General features: G+C 52.7%; 8 protein-coding genes across 8 annotated transcripts; 6 read left to right on the top strand and 2 right to left on the bottom strand.

Moving 5' to 3' along the window:
* Nucleotides 1-135: 135 nt before the first annotated feature.
* On the top strand, nt 136-1,535 carry K489DRAFT_384188 (uncharacterized protein). The gene has a single exon (XM_033605797.1). The coding sequence runs from the start codon at nt 598-600 to the stop codon at nt 1,282-1,284; it is 687 nt and encodes a 228-aa protein (XP_033456305.1). The 5' UTR covers nt 136-597; the 3' UTR covers nt 1,285-1,535.
* A 962-nt stretch (nt 1,536-2,497) lies between these two features.
* On the top strand, nt 2,498-2,980 carry K489DRAFT_373717 (uncharacterized protein; the record flags this gene model as incomplete). Its single annotated transcript, XM_033603451.1, has 1 exon — nt 2,498-2,980. The coding sequence occupies one exon, from the start codon at nt 2,498-2,500 to the stop codon at nt 2,978-2,980; it is 483 nt and encodes a 160-aa protein (XP_033456304.1).
* A 2,225-nt stretch (nt 2,981-5,205) lies between these two features.
* On the top strand, nt 5,206-5,664 carry K489DRAFT_373716 (uncharacterized protein; the record flags this gene model as incomplete). Its single annotated transcript, XM_033603450.1, has 1 exon — nt 5,206-5,664. The coding sequence occupies one exon, from the start codon at nt 5,206-5,208 to the stop codon at nt 5,662-5,664; it is 459 nt and encodes a 152-aa protein (XP_033456303.1).
* Nucleotides 5,665-6,701: 1,037 nt separating this feature from the next.
* On the top strand, nt 6,702-7,674 carry K489DRAFT_78275 (uncharacterized protein). The gene has a single exon (XM_033608921.1). The coding sequence runs from the start codon at nt 6,798-6,800 to the stop codon at nt 7,446-7,448; it is 651 nt and encodes a 216-aa protein (XP_033456302.1). The 5' UTR covers nt 6,702-6,797; the 3' UTR covers nt 7,449-7,674.
* Nucleotides 7,675-11,010: 3,336 nt separating this feature from the next.
* On the top strand, nt 11,011-11,900 carry K489DRAFT_384182 (uncharacterized protein). Its single transcript, XM_033605796.1, has one exon. It carries the CDS (start codon nt 11,031-11,033, stop codon nt 11,577-11,579), a length of 549 nt encoding a protein of 182 aa, XP_033456301.1. The 5' UTR covers nt 11,011-11,030; the 3' UTR covers nt 11,580-11,900.
* Nucleotides 11,901-12,353: 453 nt separating this feature from the next.
* Nucleotides 12,354-13,309, bottom strand: K489DRAFT_78230 (uncharacterized protein). The gene has a single exon (XM_033608920.1). It carries the CDS (start codon nt 13,001-13,003, stop codon nt 12,497-12,499), a length of 507 nt encoding a protein of 168 aa, XP_033456300.1. The 5' UTR covers nt 13,004-13,309; the 3' UTR covers nt 12,354-12,496.
* Nucleotides 13,310-15,737, top strand: K489DRAFT_78229 (uncharacterized protein). Its single transcript, XM_033608919.1, has one exon. The coding sequence runs from the start codon at nt 13,616-13,618 to the stop codon at nt 15,668-15,670; it is 2,055 nt and encodes a 684-aa protein (XP_033456299.1). The 5' UTR covers nt 13,310-13,615; the 3' UTR covers nt 15,671-15,737.
* A 67-nt stretch (nt 15,738-15,804) lies between these two features.
* K489DRAFT_326332 (uncharacterized protein) lies at nt 15,805-16,527 on the bottom strand (the record flags this gene model as incomplete). Its single annotated transcript, XM_033601897.1, has 1 exon — nt 15,805-16,527. The coding sequence occupies one exon, from the start codon at nt 16,525-16,527 to the stop codon at nt 15,805-15,807; it is 723 nt and encodes a 240-aa protein (XP_033456298.1).
* Between the last annotated feature and the right edge of the window lie 85 nt (nt 16,528-16,612).

Raw genomic sequence — 16,612 nt, 5'->3', positions numbered from 1 at the left:
GTTCTGAAGTTTGTGCGGCTTTGACACATGACTCAGGTTCTCCACCATCATCACTCACACCACCACAACCACCGCCGTCCTCCATTCTGACTGATTGGCTCGTATCCTCGCGTTGTTCTCCACTTCCCATTTCATGACCCGATCCCGATATTTCGCGACGTCGAGGCCACCAATCCTAAACATGAGGGCGATGCTTGCCATCTGCCATCGACTTGCGGAAGCCCTTCTCGCCTCATTCAAGCTAATGCGCTCCCGACGCCATCACAAGGCGGAGGTCAATGCGGCTGTGATGGCCTCGTCAAGACGGGCGCTACACATCGTGCCTATGAATAGGAACGCCATGGTCTTGCTTGGCCATGCGCTAGATTCACACTAGATCAGACATGAACATTGCTCGAAAATCGCGGATCCGAGCTGAAGAACTCCACGGCAAAGCGAAGGAATAATTAAGATAAAGAAGGAAACTTCGCTCTTTCCAGGCTCTGTCGATTTCATATCTGCGCCATCAATCCATCAGTCCTGAACGATTTGTCCCAGACAAGCCCATCTTGCATCTCTCCAACAACACCCAGCAGATCCACAAACAAGACACCCACAATGCTGTCCTCACAATTCACCCTCGCGTCCCTGCTCGCTGCAAGCTCTCTCGTCGCCGCCTCAGCCCCGGAGGCCCTCCACCAGCTCGTATCTCGCCAGAGCTCCAGCGGCAGCGCCAACACCTGCACAAGCGGTCTGACCAGCGGGTGTTTCAGCAGCAGCTCGACCGAAAGCGGCTGCCGCAGCGCCATCTGCAGCGCGAGCTGCCTCGACTTCGTGCCGGGATTATCAACCTGCTGCAACGCCAACAGCGACATCCAGACCTTCAGCGACTGCGCGTTGGACATCATCGGCGACGGCAGCATCACCAGCCCGGGCGCATCCACGGCGACGACGACCTCATCTTCGCGCAGCATCCGGACTAGTACCGCCGCTGCCACCACCTCCGCCACCTCGTCGCGAGCGGGTTTCACAAGCACATACAACCAGTCTGATTCTACGACTGCTCCGGGAACCACCATTCTCGGCGGAGCCGGCACCACCACCGCTTCGACTGCTGGCCCGACCAACTCGGCGAATACTTCCCCTGCAGGCACCGTCATCGTCAGCGTGCAGACAAATGCACAAGGTCAGCCCACGAACACCGTGACCAAGACTGGCGGTGTCGAGCGCATCGTTCCCGGAGCGGGACAGTTGGGTGTTGCCGGGTCCATGTTTGCTTGGGCTCTTTCGCTTTTGCTCCTGTAGATGCCCACCCGAAAAGAAGGCACATGCGCCTATGATAATTAGTAATTTTCGTCAAGTTTAGGACTTATCACCAAGGATCCATTTTTGCCTCTCTTCCCCTCCAGCGGAGCACTCCTGGTGTTTCCCGCTCTTTCCTGACATTATGCGCATTGAGGAGACAGGACAATGAATACCAGAATAGAAATACAGTGTCGTGATGAATGTTGTTGTCGTCTTTTCAACCTTCCCGTATGGCGTTCGGTCGGACGTAGGGAGCAGCCGTGCGCAGTACGGCTCCTTCTACTGGTGCTGGTGCTGGTGCTGGTGCTGGTGCTGCTGTGTGTATGTGTGTATGTGTGTGTGCGCTAGCTGGCTGGCTGCACCGGTGTGATAACATCCTGACGAGGGGAACAACGAGGAGCGCCCAATATTCCTCGCTTAACAGGCCACTCATGCATGCATACCGGATGATGCGTCGTCTCGAACGATCACATATCCCTCTCTGACAACTGGGTTGTTTTTCAATGGTTGGTCGTTCCTCGTTAGGCCCGGTCTTATCACACATCAGATCTGATGGATTAGGGCCGATGAAGGGACCCGCTTGTGCGTTCTTTTCGAATGATTTCTCGGCCCCGGTACGTGTTTGTTGGTAACTCGGAAAGGCGCCACCTGCAGGTTGAATCGAACGCCCTTTGTCTTGGCGCGAGGAGGAGGGGGGAGGATCCGGTCATGCTCTCTGTCGCGGAAGGGTGTTCCTTCCAAGCCGAACGCCATGGGAGGGCTGGATCATGGTGTGATGGGAGGAACTCGGCCGGGGGAATGGATTTACTTGGGACAGAGATGGAGGGTGAAAGAATAAGAGGGAAGGAATATCCTCCTTTCGCTCCTTGGAAATGTCGTCGGAGAGGAGAATTGAGTCGCCTTCAATCGACAGATCTAACCCCCCGTTCGATTCCGCATCCGATTTCAATCACATTCCGAACCCCAAACGGTCCTCCTAGTACTAGTATCAGAAACAAGTAATAGCCAAGAGAGGTGATAACTCCTCTCACCAAACTCCGGAAACGTCATTAGCAGCAGAAGTAATACTGTCCCTCAACAAGCGTCTCAAGCTCTGCGCCAAACTTCGAATAAGTCTAGAATTAAGCAACTACGATCAAACTTCAGCTCAATCTTCCTCACTGCTACATCTAACGCAACAAATCCATCCGCCGAACGGACAAAAGAAAACAAGATGTACTCCCTCCGCCTCACTCTCACCACCCTCCTGACCCTCTCCTCCCTCGCGGCCTGCAGCCTCACCGACTCCCCCATGTCTTCCCTCCACGCCCTCTTCGCCCGACAATCCAACAGCGGCGGGAGCAGCGCCTGCATCGATGCTATCGACAGCGGCTGTCTCGGATCGTCTCCGACAGAGAGCAGCTGCCGCAACGCCGTCTGCTCCAACAGCTGTCTGGGCCTAGTCCCGACGCTTTCGAAATGTTGTGACGCGCAGACCTCGGGCATCGCGGCCTTTGAGAACTGTGTCCTGGGTGAAATCGATGCCGCTCAGGCGAGCGTCACGGGGACCACGGCGGGCGCTAGTCCGACGGCGCCGGCGTCGACTGCTACCACGGCGGTTAAGACGGGCGGCGGGAAGAGAGTTGGGCCGACGACGGGTCGGTTGGGTGAGGTTGGGACGCTGGCTGCTTGGGCGCTTTCGTTGTTGTTTCTCTAGCGTGGGACCAAGGGGGGTAGAGAGACGATCCACTGCTGCTGACCGTTAGAGTTCGTCTCAGGTGAAAGAGGGCGTGTATGTAGGAATCGGAGGGATGGTGCGATTTTGATGGATTTCCTGTTCGTCAATATGTGTGGGCTCGATGATGGAGTGTACCGAGAGAGAAACATATCAAGCATTGATTGAACGATCCGATGATGACTTTTGAACTTGAATGAGACGATTTGGAAAAAGACAACAAGACGATAATAATGTACTTTTTTCCTTTCCCTCCGCTCTCTCCCTTACTGTATCGCATCATAAGCCTTTATCTTTTCAAGAGAAGAGTTGGAAGTTGTGGCCTCGGCTGCGGCGTGGAGTTTTGGGCGGGTTGTTGGTTTTTTAGACCAATGGAGGCAGGGAAGATCTGTCGGAGGGCTTGGGACCTCGGTGCTCTTTTTTCCCTCTCATTATATTTGCTCGGAGTCGCACTCCTTGGGCAGAGAGAAGAAGCAACGGTTTTCTCGAGCAACGAGCCCCAGCAAAAGTGATGGTGTTGAAATTCATCGTGCATTTTGTTAGGAGCCTGCCGGATAGATGTATTGTTCTTGAGCAGATGATATGAGTTCACTCTCAGAATCTGAATAGGTAGCCAGCTTGCTTGGTTGGATGTAATTCCGCTGACAACATTACAGTCGCAGAGGATCGATTAGAGTAATACGGTTTTCCTTTTGCTTTTCCTCCATTCTCCATCCTGCATCGAGCTCAAGAGTCGTTGGATCTTCCAAAGGAGGAATTTTCCCGTGAACTCGTCAAAGTCAAAATCGCGCATCGAGGACCGCTTCCTTCCATGGTCGCGTTTGCTTCTCATGGGAATGTGTACGTCGATCTATGCGACCGACTTTTCTGCAAGATTAGTACTCGGAGGTCCAGCACCGTCATGTAACAGCATACGACGTGACGAGGAGCGTCACGGAGGAGAGCATCTTGCAGCTCCGTTCAGGAAGATCCACGACTTCCCACATGGTCAACCTACGAAGCCCGTGGCCAAGGCAATGGGAGCGAGAGGATGGGGTGTGGTGTGATGTGAGGAGATGCGCCAGGTCTCCTCGTTTGTGGCTTGATGGTAATCGGAGGCTTCTGAAACGATGCTGGTTCGGTGGTGACTCATATCCGCTCGCTCGCGACGAATGCACTTCTACGGCAAAGAACATGCATGATGAACCATGATTATTTCCCTCAAACCGGTCGCCGCGACGGTGGACGATAAGGATGAGTCAAAAAGTCAAATGCGGCGTGCCCAAGTGTGGTTTCCCTGCATGAAAGCATGGCCCGAGGTCTGCGTGTCTCGCTGTGGCGGTTTTCCAAGCTGCTCCAGGTGAGATGTACGGGTGTTCATCACGAGCAAAATACACAGAGACGTGTCCCCACGTCTTTTTTCTGCCACGCGCGCGCACATCTCCGGCGCAATTTCGCCGATCTGATATATACGTCCGGAGGATCATCGGTAGAGCAGATGCGATCAATGCGAGGATTTTAATACTTCATGTGGTACGACCACTGCTAAGCTACTCTCCATTGGGTCGCGTTGACTTGATTTCTCCCTTCCTCTCTCTCTCTTTCTCTGACTCATAGGCATATCACAGTACAAAGAAGGTGATCTGGGCTAAGAGGCTTGCTTAGTGCTGAGAGGCGCCCTTTTCTTCTTCTGTGATCACTCTGTACACACATGAACACATGCGGTAAGCGAGCGCAGGAGGGAGATTGTTGGTGTAGCTTTTCAGGCCTTTTTGGGTCGAGCACGGATCTTAGATAGAGTTTTGTCAAGGTTTCATGTTGGTCGTTTCGCGCCGGACGAATTGGGGACCTTTGAAGGGCCTGCCTGCGCCGCAATGATACATGTATGTATGTGTGCTGTGCCGTATTGAATTGTGGACATCGGTGGTTGCATCGTTGGGTGTGATGTGATGGAGCAGTCTAAAGGAGGAAGAGGAAGAAGAGGAGGACTACTCATTATAAATGTGACGATCTGCTCCCTCTTTCGCCAGGAGGTTTTTGCTGTTCGTTGAGAAGATACCCTTTCAGACGAGGAACAAGCGGTCATCACACGAGACTTCATCGTTTTCACACATACTGTACCCTTCAAACCCAGCCAAGACGTCTGAACACTACTCCGCCGACAACGAACACACTTGAACCTCATCTCGACCTACCCATACCAACCAACCCAAAACAATCAAGACAAGATGCACTCTCCAACTCTCGCCCTCACCACCCTCCTCACCCTCACCACCCTCGCCTCTGCATCAACAACGCTCAACTCTCCCATCTCCGACCTCCACGTCCTCGTCTCCCGCCAATCCAGCGGCGGCAGCAGCGACTCCGCCACCTGCCGCAACGGCATCGCCGCCTCATGTGTAGGCTCCTCAGCGACCGCCAACAGCTGCCGCAGCGCGCTCTGCAGCACGAGCTGTCTGAAATTCGTGCCGGGAATCCAGAGCTGCTGCGATGACAAGACGAGCGATATCGCGACCTTTTCAAAGTGTGGAGAAGATAAGATCGCTTCAGGATCAGCGACCGTTTCGCCGACTGCTACCGCGGCGCCGAAGACCAATGGCGTTGATCACCTCGGGGTTGGAGCTGGGCAGTTGGGTGTTGTGGGCTCGGCGGCGGCGTGGGCTTTGGGTTGGTTGTTGGTTTTGTGAGAAGCTGGAGAGAAGTGGAAGAAATGATTCTACCATGGAGGGAAAGGTTCTTTACACGATGATTGGACATTCTATAATTCTCGTGAGCTTGACAACGAAGAAATGATGTTATTTACGTATTGGTTCTCTTTCGCGTTGACGTCGGTGATTATGGATTTCGCACTGCGCAGGACTAGGTGAGAGGAACATCTGCTGCGATGGGAGCGCTTCATCGTCAGAGCAGAGTCCTTCGTTTTCGCGCGATCATTGACAAGCTCTCGGGCCATCATGAATAAACACTGACGATACCATCCGAATCGGCAGGAGGAGGAGGAGGAGGAGACAAAGGCGCGGAGAGGCGCACTCACTCACCTAATCGAAGCAACCAGGGCCATGTCACAAGCGAAATTGGTGTCCTTCCGCACGCGGGACAACGAACGAGACTAATGCAACCATCACACCACTACTCGGCGGGCCTCTCTCTCTCGGGGCACCTCCAGCGCAGAAACAGGCACATTCAGGGCACATTCAAGGTGCCCTCAGGCACCCGCAGGCAGAATTCCCATCAATTTCCAGGGCTTTGTGCCCAAAATAAACCCTCGGCGACGCCAGCTGAATGTCACCGTTGGGCTTTGTCGTTCATGATTGGCTCGGAACCTGGCCGACCGTTTCAGTTGTCCCTGCCCATCGCTCGAGCTTGGCCCGCCTTATGCACATTGATGAATCACAACAACTTAACCGGAAAGGAGGCGAGGTCAAAGCCAATTTTTGGGCCACGAGCATGTTCTCCACCCCATGTTAATCGATAACCCGACATGCAAGCTGACACGAGCGCACGCGAGTCGAAGCGACTGGTCAATGCGGCTGTGTGCGCCTTCGCTTAAGGGAATTGACCACTGTCCACGAGGCGAGGACGCTATCCCATCCGGAGGATTCGTTAAATTAGATGATATAGAAGTGTGATGCCCTCCCGTCGCTTCAACAGGTTTTTCTTTTTCTTTTCACATTTCGCATCAGCCCGCTTCGTATTGTCGACTCTAAGTTCTCAACATCTTCATCGCGCGAGCAGAAAGAAGAAAATCCACACGAGGCATCGTAATCGAGCCATCTTCAGGCCGTAAAAAATTCCAAGGGAACTCCTACCAACCACGACCATGCACTCCACAACCCTCACCCTCGCGACTCTGCTCGCGACCGCGACCGCCTCCTCCAGTCATGCCGCCCTCAACGCCCTCGTCTCTCGCCAACTGCCGACGACCGGCGATTCCTGCTTCGACGGCGCCCTCAACGCCTGTTCGGACCCGACCGCCGCCAACGTCGAGGCCAACTGCCGCAGCGCCCTCTGCAGCAACACCTGCCTGACCTCCTACCCGGTCCTCTCCAGCTGCTGCAAATCCGCCAGCGACCTGACCGCGCTGGCGAACTGCTTCTACGAGATTGACCCGGACAGCATCACTGCGACGGGCGCCGCTGGCACCGGCGGTGCCGCGACCGCGACTGCTGCCACGACTTCCGCTTCGCGCACAACCGCTGGCGGCGCGGGAACGACCACTCGTGCCACTGTCACTTCTACAAATCTCTCCACCGCGCCTGGTGCAGGTGGTGTCTCCACCCAGAGCTCCGGCGCCCCGGCGGCGACGAACAGCCCCTCCGGCACTGTGGTCGTCAGTGTACAGACCAACGCGCAAGGCCAGCCTACGAACACTGTGACCAAGACGGGCGGTGTTGAGAGGATGGCGGCGGCGGGTCAGTTGGGTGTTGTGGGATCAATGGCTGCTTGGGCTTTGGGGCTCTTGTTGATTTAGAGGAGATGTGGGGGATATTTGGCAGATAGGAGAATGGGAGGCTTTTGAGGACTAGTTGTACTTCTACACGATATTTCTTCTTGTCTTGTTTTTCCGATCGAACCGGTGGATTTTTTGTCCTTCTGATTAACAAGGCAGGGAATCGCCAAAATTCAAATTCGCATTGGACACGCGCGCGTGTGTGTGTGATCTTTTACAATGTTAGTGAATCAAGAAATTCGGTTTCAGTGTTCCTTCACGTCGAACCTGGAAGTACATATTGCGCACTGGATGAGTCTTGCTGCGGATCTGGAATTCCGCATCGTCACATCATCGTAAGGCGTATGATCACTTACTGATGAAAGGCACGCGATCAGCAGAAAAGCTTATTCGGCGGATGGATTAGCTCCGGCAGAAGGCCGCCTTGTCCTGGAGTGAGAGTCGGAATGTATAGTATCTCTGACCGGACGGGAATCATTCAGCACCAATCCTGAAAATGTAATTGTTGGGCAATGATGGATTACATATACTTGGATTTGCTTGACTATATGAATTGCTTGAATAAGCAATACGGCATCTGTAGTTATGGGAGTTATGGAACAGATGTGATTGCGGGTCACGTGACCATCCCATTCGTGCCACGGCTGAGTCAGAAATGAAGTTCACAATCTAAAGTCGAGACAGACCATTCTCGCAATTCCGCATGGCTCAGACTCTGCAGATCCATCTCGATGTTGATACTTTCCCTGTACGGTGCGATGAAAAATCTCGCCAACATTCATCCGCGGGAGTAAGGTCCTCGGCACAACAGCAATGACATGCCTTTTGACGACACCGCTTCCTGTCCGTGGTTTCCACGCCGCAGGGCTGCATGATGGATGATGGTTGCACGATCCACATTTCGAGACCGCAAACTTTCATGCATATGACGTCGATTCTAATCCTTCCTGCCGTTGCGCACTCGACTCTCCAACATCGTCGTGTTTGAAAGACGAAGATCATTTCACTGGACATCGTCCAACACAGCCCAGATACGTACGTGAAGAAAAGAACGGAGCTCCACACACAATGTGGCTGTGTCCGTGAAGATCACTCGACGGAAAAGTTTCCGCAATGGCGGCCTCAAGATCATCTCCATCTTCCTCTCGGTCTACCCGCGTGCTGGCAATGGCGTGAATGGCTGCGACTTTCAAGGTTCTCACTACTGCGGGCGAAGATTTGTCGATCACAACGCGCTATTGAGGGCCCGCCCTAAATATCACCGAATGTAGTCGTAAACATAGACTGTGCCGTAACGCTCTTTCACGTTGCTAACTGTGATGATTGGTTCCGACATCTCACCTCTGATCTCATCGACCGTCGATCCTCTGCAGATGCTAACACTGCCCATGAAGAGATGCGGCGCAGTGTGATGATCTGTATACCTTTGATCGATTGCGGTTCGCCGGGCTAAGTGGCGATGCAACCTCAACTGCATTGCCAACACGAGGTGATTGATCCATGAGAGTACTTTCACACAGCGATGATGCTCTTGGCGCAGAGGAATGTCTCTTGGCGGCAGACCAACAATCATTTGCTGCTGGTGAAGCCGAAGAGTTGGTTTGACCAGGCACTATGGAAAGAATGACTTGCAACGGACGACATTCTTTCATGCCTGTCGATCCTGTCGGAGATATAAAGAGGCTTTGACTTGCTCTCGTCACACGGCTTCACGACGTCTCTCAGAGCAAGTTTCATCTTCCACATTGTCGGCGTACAAGCATAGAAAGACGCACGCATATCTCAAGTCACATCGTCATCACGAACCTCAAATCCCTCCCAACCAAGCCAAATCCCTCCAAAGATGCACGCCAATACCCTCACCCTCGCGACTCTGCTCGCCTCAACAACCCTCATCACCGCCCTCCCTGACGCCCACGCCGAAGCCTTCCACGGCCTCCTCTCCCGCCAATCCTCCAGCAACAGCAACCTCAACCAATGCCGCAGCGAATTCCGCGCAGGTTGTCTCAGCAGCCCGGTCGTCGAATCGGCCTGTAAATCCGCCATCTGCGGCACCGCCTGTCTATCGGTCATCACCAACCTCGCCCAATGCTGCAAGGACGCCCCGGACTTGACCTCTCTGTCACCTTGCATCGTGGAGCTCGGCCAAGCAGGCAACCTCAGCACCGTCCCGGCGACTCTCACCAATGCTCCTCAGACGAACTCCCCTGCGGCTGCATCGCCTACTTCGAAGAGTCAATCCGGCGGCGTGGATCATCTTGTTGCTGCGGGCGGACAGCTGGGACTTGCGGGCTCCGTTTTTGCTTGGGCTTTGGGTTTTCTCCTCCTTTGAGAGTGAGAGGAAAGCGAGATCAAGACCAAGGGATCGTATGTTGCGTCGGTCGGAACAACGTTTTCTTTCTCGCAAGAGAGGCATGGAAGCCGACATTGGGCCTCGAAAAGCGCGGCTGTTGCCTGAGACAGTGTTTCCCTCCCTTCGTCCCGCATAGGGATACTCTAATTCATACTTTTCTATTCGTATGTCTTACATGTCATACCGTACATGCACGTAATACGTATGCAGCTATTCGAACTACCATTCACTGTTGAGTATGCTCACATAACGGGGGTCCTTGGTTGCGCGTAGTCAGTAGTTGTGGTGGTCCGATGTGTACTTGACTCTCTATCTTTATGTCTTTCTTTCTTCCTTTCTCCCTCTACCAATCTGCATACCTACTACTGTACCTAGGTACATCTCTCAGGCGCGCATCAGCTCGGCGGGAAACTCCGTCCTCGGTTGTGGAGACACGATGCAACATGTCCTTGGTCTCCTTTTCCCCTGCTACCCGAGCAGAATGATCTGTGCGCTGATGGAATGATGATTGAGGAGAGATGTGCCGATTGTCCGACGGTCACATTTTCTTGGCGGAAACCTCTTTTCGTGAAATTGCTAATGTCTCGTTCAACGTTAGATGTATCGGGATTTCTTTCAAACGTAAGAGAATGTTCATGCCCATTATGGGCAACAATAAGCGGAGGGGATAGTCTCGCAGGACGGGAGGAAGTCCGCGCTACCGCCCGCCGCTGTTGTGTGCTTGGGCTATTTGGTGCATATAGGGTTGGGCGACCTCATGACGATCGTGATGGATCTGATGTCACGTTTACATATCCTATCCTATCACTGATCTTCACCAAAACATCATCACGCATCGTCGAGTCTTGTTGCTAACAGCGGCACGACCGGCCTAGATTGCTTTTGGTCAATGGTCATTCCAATAACGGCCTCGGCGCAGGTCATAGTCTCTTGGCGGCATGCTCGAGCCGGATTCGGTAAGTAAGCTGAAGATCAGAGCGTGTTGATCGTAACGAGGCGCATGCAGGCTGTGTATTAAGCATAAACACGAAGACCTTACATCATACCTGAGGAAGGGTGATCGCTCGTGTGCGCCTGTCTGTAATAACCATATTTAGAGTCCTTGCCTTTCTCATTTTCGTCGTTCCTCAAACTGGAACAAGATCTTCCCAAGAAGCTGCGTCAATTCCGCTTGAACAGAAGAACCATCGAAGAGCATATCAAGAGAACGACTTCCTCCGCAACCTTCCACCCGCAACAACACCACAGCCATGCTGCTCTCCAACGCTCTCACTCTAGCGGCCCTCCTCTCACCCACCGCCGCCTCCCTCTCCACCTTTCCCGCAGAAGCCCTCCACAATCTCCTCTCCCGCCAAACTTCCTCTTACGACGACAAAAACGCCTGCCAGAACGGCATCATCTCCTCCTGCTCCGGCAGCAATCCCTCCGAGAGCGCATGCAAGAACGCTGCCTGCAGCAACAGCTGCTTCTCCTTTATTTCCGGTCTAAAAACCTGCTGCGACTCCACTTCTTCCTTTAGCGATTTCAGCAAATGCCTCGACGACAAACTCAGGAATGGCGGCCTCTCCGCGAACCCCATCACGGCCGCCGCGACCGTCACCAGGTCAACCACGACTACTATTACTACCGGGGGTTCGACGACCACTTCGACCGGTCTCGTGACGAGTACACTATCTTATGACCTTCTCTCGCCTCAGCCTCGTCCGGTTAACACTGGCGGCGCCGAGCGCCTTGAGGCGGGGCAGATGGGGTTGGTGGGATCGGCCTTTGCCTGGGCTTTGGGGCTCTTGCTTCTCTAATGGCAAAATTTAAAAACCATCCTTCCACGTTTCTTTTCTCCCTCTGCCTGTGTCCGCTTTGGGGAGAAGTGCTTGCGGGAGCGACGGAGAGGGCAAACTCTTCTGACTCCAAAATGCATTCTCATCTCACTTTGAAATCTGCGAGCAATCACGAAAATTAGAACGGTGATCAAATATGGTTGCGTTGATGATTATGATATCTTATCTTCGGGAGACAAGAGATAGACTCCGTGGAACGAACAGACGAAACAAAAGCTAGTAAAAAATCAAATCACTTTCTTGCGACAATATACATCTACAATTTTGAATTCTACTTTGCACAATTCCCTCCAATCCGGTGACAGATGTCCAATCAGTAACGAAGGCCGGAGCGTACAGCAGTACAATATCTCTCACTGGTCTCCCACCTGATCATCCCCAAATATAGCCACGCCGCCTTGAAAAGCACTTCAAATATCTCACACGCTTGAGCCCATCCAAAGCTGGGGTGAACACTAATTACACGCCTACACGCCCACGGCAGCGTTGGCAGCCGATCATCAAGTGGAAATGTCGGCATTCCCCGGCCCGATGGCCGAACCCTAACCGGCGACGGATGCCGAACCATCGCCTCGCCTCGATGGACACACATTGGTATGTGTATGTTGGTAGCAGATGCTGCAGAAGCGGTTCTGAGACTACGCTACCTTATCTCTCCCAGCGTTTGAGGTCACAGTCACAATCCCCGCGTAGCTGTAAAAGTGTCTTACTACAACAATTTCACGCAGCAACAAACGTGCGCTACCACTACCCGACCGGCGCAATAACTCCGACACAAGCCCAAGGAGCGGGACTTATGCCACTCCAAGCTCGTTAGACAAGAGCTCAACAATAAAGACATACAGCACGGAATCTCAAAGAAACTTTCTCGTAGCCCGTCACTGCTTTTTACGAGCATCGGAGGGTCTACAATCCCCGGAACTCATGCAGCTTGAACTCCCAGTCACAGATTTCTTCCCCGACAGAGTTGGAATCCGATTGTCGCGCATTTGAAGCCGTTGTGGAAAGCTGCGAGCGCTGCAGCCGCTTTTGGCGATATTTACACAGCTGTGAGAATTCGTGGCTATGAAGTTGAATGGAGGGAGGGCCCCAAACCGGGCATTACATACATTTCGCGCTCCTCTCTCCTCAAAATCGGTCGTTTTGCGAGAAGATCGTTCTTTCTTCGGCAGTCGCGAGGGCTGCAACCACGATATGATATCCCGTCGACGAAGCATCAGCTGGAGGCGATTCTTGCCTAGGTAAATCTTCCCTGGTGCCGAGAATTTCATCCTTGATATTCGTCGGGGCGGAGCGTTATTGGGGAGAAAAAAGGAAGGCGTTCCGAGGCGATGACGGGAAGTGAACATTTTCAAACCCGCGAGATGGTAGGAAGTTTCGTTCATCCCTCTTTAGATGACTGTCATTACGGCTAGGCTAATTTTCTTTCAAATGCATTCATTCAATCATTGTTGTCTCGTGATTTCCGAAGTGGATTCTTCCCAGCTTCAGTGTCGTTTTCAGGAGTGATGGAAGAAGATGTTTTCGACAGTGGCAGATTCGGATAGCAGGATCCCGAACGGCAATGTGCGAGTCTCCAGTGTCCAATTGTCACCTTGATTTCGCTTGACAGAATTTGGCACTATCACGTCTAATTCGCAGAAACATTCGAACTGGGAGAAGACTTCTGGCTGGGCATATCAGAAGCAAGGTTTCGCTTGACGAATACAGAAATGGACAATTTCCATGGTAGCGCCATTGTGACATGTGATACATGCGATAGGACTCCAAGAATAATTTTATGCGTCGGTACAACAACACTCTTGACATACTCTCGGTCAAACACTCCATGTGTTGCGCAGAGTTCTTGTGGATCGGCATGTGAAAAGATCACGTGTTGTGACTTGATCGTCAACGACCATATATACTTCCACCTTCCTGTTGTAGTGATATGCGATTCAGAGCCATCGCATGCTTCCCAATCTCGCTCTCACAAGAAATCTCTTTGATCAATCGACATGGTCAACGGTTTTCACCCAGAAATTGACGCAGCACGCGCTGCATCCATCAGGTTCAACAGCTTGCTGGACACACACAACCCAGAGAATTCTCCCGTCACTGTCTCGATGGCTTCTCGCAATCCACAGACTCCTGACAGGATGGATCTACTGTCAGCTAGTGACGTGCTTAGCGGCATCCTGCAAAAGATGCTGGAAAGGCAAAAGTTGCGTGATGACGTGGCTGCTGACCATTGCCCAAAAACGAAGCCGAAAGCTCCGGGACCAGCAACGGAGGCTCATCGTAAGAGAGCGAATCGGGAGACCGAAAAACAATCCCACAAAGAGAAGAGGAAACACAAGATCGAGTCTGCCGATGTCCATCCGAGAAAATCTCACAAGACCGATGGCCATTCGACAAATTCTCACAAGACCTCGCGGAGTGAAGTCGGTTCTGGAGGCAAAGAAGCGGAGATCAGAGCCGACAAGCAGGTTCACAGGGAAAAATCAGAGCGTGAGAGTGAGACCGCTGTCGAAAAGTCGAAAATGGGCCACGACGACTCACACAAAGCCAAAGTTCCGGAGAAGAAAGCGCCAATCGAACCAGAGAAGCCGTCTCATCAGGCGAAGAGGAAGCGCGAAAGTGGGACCGCTGCCGATCATCTCGATAACAACTCCGAGGCATCTCGCAAGGTTCCCAAGATCTCGAACAATGCAGCGAAGGTTGATCTTTGGACAGAAGCCCCAAAAGAAAAGAAGAGTGCACCGAAGCAACCATTCAGAGGACCCCTGACGAACAGCGAGAAGAAATTGAAAGCCGCCCAAGACGCCGAACGGGAGAAGAAAAAAGAAGCGGCCGCAGCGCGGAGGATTGGGAAAACTGCCGAGCGAAAGAAGGTCAAAGAAGCTGCACAAGCACGAAAAGCAGCGCAAGCTTCCGGCGTTAAAGCCCACAAAAAGTACAGAATCGCCGGCACAGGCAAGTCTGGCGATGCTTCAAAGATCCCGAACAGTGCGCGCTCACAATACGAGCCGGAGTCGGAGAAGAAGGAAATGCAGAGTCGATCTTTCCTCACAGGGGACCTCTTTGATAAGAAGGAGGAAAATACCAGCACCATGTACACCGAAATTGAAGAAGATGATGCAGACGTGCCCGAGGAGAAAAGGTCGAGCGTGCTGTATCGTCCTACGCCGCAAGCTATGTTCTTCAAGGAGCAACAATCAGCCAAGAATGAAGCGCTTGAGGAAGCTGGACTTGCACCCGAGCCAAGACGGACTGGTCGTTTTCGCTTTCTGGACCTCGATCGGGAAATCCGTGATAAGATTTATGAATTGGCCGTCGTCAACCGCACTTGCTTCAAGTGGCCCGTCGACAGCCACCTGGACCATCGACAACCAGATCTGGCGATGGTGTGCCGGCAGATCCGCCACGAAGTTCTGCCACTCTACTATCTTGAGAATCATTTTGCGATGACATTGCCTTGCGTGATTCAGGACGACAAGCCTAACGAGAAGATGGTTCTGTTGGAAAATTGGTTGAACGCCATTGGAGATCCACAGAACGAAGAAGGCAAATGGTTGGACAAGATTCAGCGTTGGGTCTTCGATGGCGCATGGGAGCCCGTGAATGAAGAAACCCAAATCGACCCGACTGCTGCAGAGCACGCCGGAAACCAATCTGTTCCCGCCAAAGCCAAGGAAGCTGACGGGAAAGCCAAGCCAGCACCAAGGCTTTTCGGGCGGTCGCCGCTCAGCAAAAAATTCATCTTACACGCAGAATACAGCTCCAAGATTGAGGACGGCGTGAAATTGAGAATCCACCGTCAAGCGGCATGCATTTTGCCACAGTATTCGGGGCCTGACAAGCGCTGCATGTTGCAGCAGGTCCCAGAGAGCGTTCGGATAATCTTGAGCGCGTGGAGGGGATTCATAGCAAGATCATCCTCCCCCACCAGAGCCAAACATCTGACGAGGTTGGTGGGCAAACTCAACAAACTGACGCCTGACCTGGCTGGCGCTTGTTGCAAGCCCTGCAGTGATGGTTCTTGGCCGGCAGCCGCAATCGTGCTGGATTAAATTGTAATGACTGCTGCTGCGGTGCAAGCTTCAGGACAGGCCTGCGTGGCCGGACCCAAGGAAAAGTCGCTTTGTTCTTATTTCAAACTTTGCAGCGTCCTCAAGGCTTGTTCTCTGATCGACACTCTCCAGGCTCAACCACCAAATGTTTTGGAGATCATGGCCTTTTGTTCTTCCAGAGTCCATCCTAGCTCGTCTGCTCCAATGAGACATTTTCCAATTCCTAACGTGTCTTGAATGCTCCCGCTGTCGACCCATACGCGTCCATTCCTGCCCACCGCAACTTCGAATCTGGTCTTCTCACCGATAGTCTCCAGAATGATCAGTCCGCTCTTCTCTTTCTTTCCCATCATGAGACGTCTCGCAAATGCCGTTGTCACATCAAACACCATGCCGCCCTTGAGAGGTCCCATGCCCTCTGCCTTGCCGGTGTTTGAATTGACACATTCAATCTCGCATTCATCGTCTCGACCGCAGCTTTTCACACGAGCGTAGACGAGATCTCCAGACTCGAGCTTCGGACGAGTCTTCTTGCTGGCGCCTTCAAAAGATAATTGCCCAAGGATGACGTGTGGTGTGTGAGGAGTGATTGAACAGTAAAACACATCACCGGCTCCGGAGTGATGTATCTGTGCGACGACTAGGTCACCGACACCTGGCTGGTAGCGAGCAGAGGAGGATGGAGTATTCTCAAGCCATAATGCGGCTTTGCGAGAGTCTACAGCGAGCGTGCCGGATATTGTTGCAAGAATCGTCGAAGGTGGAATGTGCCTCAAGCCAGGGCCCAAGGTGATGGATTTGTTCTTAGATGGAGTTGGTAATGAAGAATTTGGTATGGCAGCCCCGGGAATGAGCATTTCCTCGGTGGCAGACATGATCGTGAATAGAAACTTGGCGATGATGTATTGTTGGAGCCGGCGATCGCATGCAAAGAAAGTATTT

This window comes from Dissoconium aciculare (genome assembly GCF_010015565.1).
Source record: "Dissoconium aciculare CBS 342.82 unplaced genomic scaffold K489scaffold_14, whole genome shotgun sequence".
Classification (NCBI taxonomy): domain Eukaryota; kingdom Fungi; phylum Ascomycota; class Dothideomycetes; order Mycosphaerellales; family Dissoconiaceae; genus Dissoconium; species Dissoconium aciculare.
This window is presented reverse-complemented; position numbering and strand designations above follow the sequence as displayed.

Excerpts from the sequence above, each read along its gene's own strand:
- K489DRAFT_384188 (XM_033605797.1), top strand. The coding sequence starts at position 598 with ATGCTGTCCTCACAATTCACCCTCGCGTCCCTGCTCGCTGCAAGCTCT.
- K489DRAFT_78275 (XM_033608921.1), top strand. The coding sequence starts at position 6,798 with ATGCACTCCACAACCCTCACCCTCGCGACTCTGCTCGCGACCGCGACC.
- K489DRAFT_384182 (XM_033605796.1), top strand. The coding sequence starts at position 11,031 with ATGCTGCTCTCCAACGCTCTCACTCTAGCGGCCCTCCTCTCACCCACC.
- K489DRAFT_78230 (XM_033608920.1), bottom strand. The coding sequence starts at position 13,003 with ATGAACGAAACTTCCTACCATCTCGCGGGTTTGAAAATGTTCACTTCC.
- K489DRAFT_78229 (XM_033608919.1), top strand. The coding sequence starts at position 13,616 with ATGGTCAACGGTTTTCACCCAGAAATTGACGCAGCACGCGCTGCATCC.